Consider the following 2,500-nt stretch of genomic DNA (forward strand, 5'->3'; position numbering starts at 1 on the left):
GTCTGTCTGTCTGTCTGTCTGTCTGTCTGTCTGTCTGTCTGTCTGTCTGCCTGCCTGTCTGTCTGTCTGTCTGTCTGTCTGTCTGTCTGTCTGTCTGTCTGTCTGTCTGTCTGTCTGTCTGTCTGTCTGTCTGTCTGTCTTTCTTCTATTGCTGTGTTCTAGAATAACAATAATAATAATAATAATAATATTAATACAATTAAAGGTAGGGTAAGTGATTTTCTATGGTTGAAATAAGTGTTAAATAGCTCTATATTCTGATAGTACTCATTGCTATAGAGTGTTTGTTCAATAACAGGACTCTCCTTGTCTCTCCACCTCTTTAATAAACAGAAAATACATTTTCAGTTCGGTTTCAGTTTCATTTCCAATTTTATCCAATCAGGACAGAGAACTCAGTCAGGATATAGATTAAAGAAATGAAATTGGAAGTGATGACACTAAGAAATGAGCAGAAAAAAATCTAACTGGAACACTATAAAAATTAAGTTGATAAATGTGTACTTTCTCCTGATTGGCTGAGATTTTGTCACCTAAATGAAAATGTATTTTCTGTTTATTAAAGAGCTGGGGAGACGGGGAGGCTCCTGTTACTGAACAAACATTCTATAACAATGATTACTATCAGAAAACAGTACTTTAACCTTTTTACAAAAAACGTTTTGTTTTAACCAAAAAATATCACTTACCCTACCTTTAAATAATAATAATAATAATAATAATAATACAAATGTGGATGTCAGTGCAGTAGAACTACATACCCTGAGCATCACTGGGGTCTTGTGTTGTGTGGGAGCCAGTGGCATCCAGGTGTGCGTTGGTAGGACCGCTGTGGGTCCTGGACTCGGTCACATCCAGGGGTGTGTTGGTCCATCGGGTCCTGGAGGCCACCAGTGTAGCTCTCTTCTTCTCCACTGTAGCTCTGTCACGCGACGCCATCATGATGTCACCTCACATGCAGCATGTGCGGTGGAAAGTAAATAAGTACATTTACTCAAGCCCTGTCATCGTGTCACCTCCCAGGAGCTGATGAAGAGAGACACACAGACGACCAGTGTTGGTGGAGTTACTGAATAAGAGTAAAAAGTAATAATATTAAATGAACTGGTATCAAGAGTAGCACGTTACATTACAAGTTAGCCTACTACTTGTAACTTGTAATGTAATGTAACTTGCACAAGTTACATTACATTACAGTTACATCACTTTTGCTAATTGCTACTAACCTGCATGTACAGTTTACATCTAATAAAGCGATAGGGAGCATGTTTAAAAAAGCACAGATCTACAAGCTAACAATGTGTTGCATAACATGATAGCTTGTGGATCTGTTCTTTTGGATTGTATAGTGTGTAATCCAGGGCTGTACAAAACAAGACTTCAACTAAAAGGATAGAAGTAAAGTGAGTGCACATGCACGCACAAACACCAATTGAAAACTGTATTGGATCTCAGCCATTTGATTGATTGATTGATTGATTGATTGATTGATTGATTGATTGATTGATTGATTGATTGATTGATTGATTGATTGATTGGATTGGATTGGATTGGATTCGATTGATTGATTGATTGATTGATTGATTGATTGATTGAATACTTTATCAGTGAAACAAAAATGTAAGCATCACAAAGGTTCAGTAAAGCATTTAGGCTAAAAGGATAACACAGAAAAGTCCTGGGGACTTGTTTCCATTGTGGTCCCATAAATTCAATCCATCAACAGAGTATAGAATATTAACACATTAATACATCATGTCATCAACAAATACAAATATATTACAATAGGCTCTATGCACAGCAGCCATATTATCACTTCCTTCACAGGTGTTACCAATGATACTAATGAAGGCTCTGTTCCATTTAGTCTAGCACAGTGGTTTCCACAACCCCCATAACTCTGAGAGCGTACAAATGGAACCAAAGGGTCCCTGGACCCCAACTGTAGACCCACTGGTGTAACAGAGTGTTTCCAGTGAGCCAACATGCACAATCAGCACCCTGACTCTGTTTGACCAGAATGTAACAGAGCCTTCATTAGTATCATTGGTAACACCTGTGAATGTCTTCATAATATGGCTGCTGTGAATAGAGCCTATTACATACCAATGGCTGTTACCAATGGAGTGTAAGTGAATTGGCTTGGCTAACGCACGCACACCGCACACGCACAAACAAGCGCTAACAGAGCGCTCTCTCACCTGTCCGGTCTTGTCCAGTGTGAGTCCACAGGTTAGCCTACTGACCCCATTTCACATGTTTAGGCACCGGGGCTGATCCTTAATATCCGTAAAAAATATTGAAAGCCTGTTAATAGACACTGCTGCAACCCAGAGAGAAGGTGAGACTGGCTGACAGACAGGCATGCAGACAGACAGACAGACAGACAGACAGACAGACAGATAGTCCTTACAACAATCCGTACACTTCTTACAACAGCCTCTGCATCCAGAGAGGGTGGAAGACACACTGACAAGAAAGAGACAGTGGAGTGCAAACA

The 2,500-nt window shown here is 39.8% G+C and overlaps 2 protein-coding genes across 2 annotated transcripts in view; one reads left to right on the top strand and one right to left on the bottom strand.

The window, feature by feature from the left end:
- LOC311048424 (uncharacterized protein) overlaps window positions 1-2,317 on the bottom strand; it is a 51,133-nt gene extending 48,816 nt beyond the window's left edge. Inside the window, exons 1-2 of the mRNA XM_084061682.1 lie at window positions 2,202-2,317; window positions 762-1,026 (exon numbers count right to left, since the gene is read on the bottom strand). Coding sequence (XP_083917808.1) covers window positions 762-942 — 181 coding nt within the window. The 5' untranslated portion in view covers window positions 943-1,026; window positions 2,202-2,317. The remainder of the gene's footprint in view (window positions 1-761; window positions 1,027-2,201) is intronic.
- The window catches only part of mtss1 (MTSS I-BAR domain containing 1), a 656,873-nt gene that overhangs the window by 652,038 nt on the left and 2,335 nt on the right, over window positions 1-2,500 (top strand). The gene's annotated exons all lie outside the window — the stretch shown is intronic.

Source organism: Gymnoscopelus microlampas (assembly GCF_963454915.1).
Source record: "Gymnoscopelus microlampas genome assembly, chromosome: 7".
NCBI classification, from domain to species: Eukaryota; Metazoa; Chordata; class Actinopteri; order Myctophiformes; family Myctophidae; genus Gymnoscopelus; species Gymnoscopelus microlampas.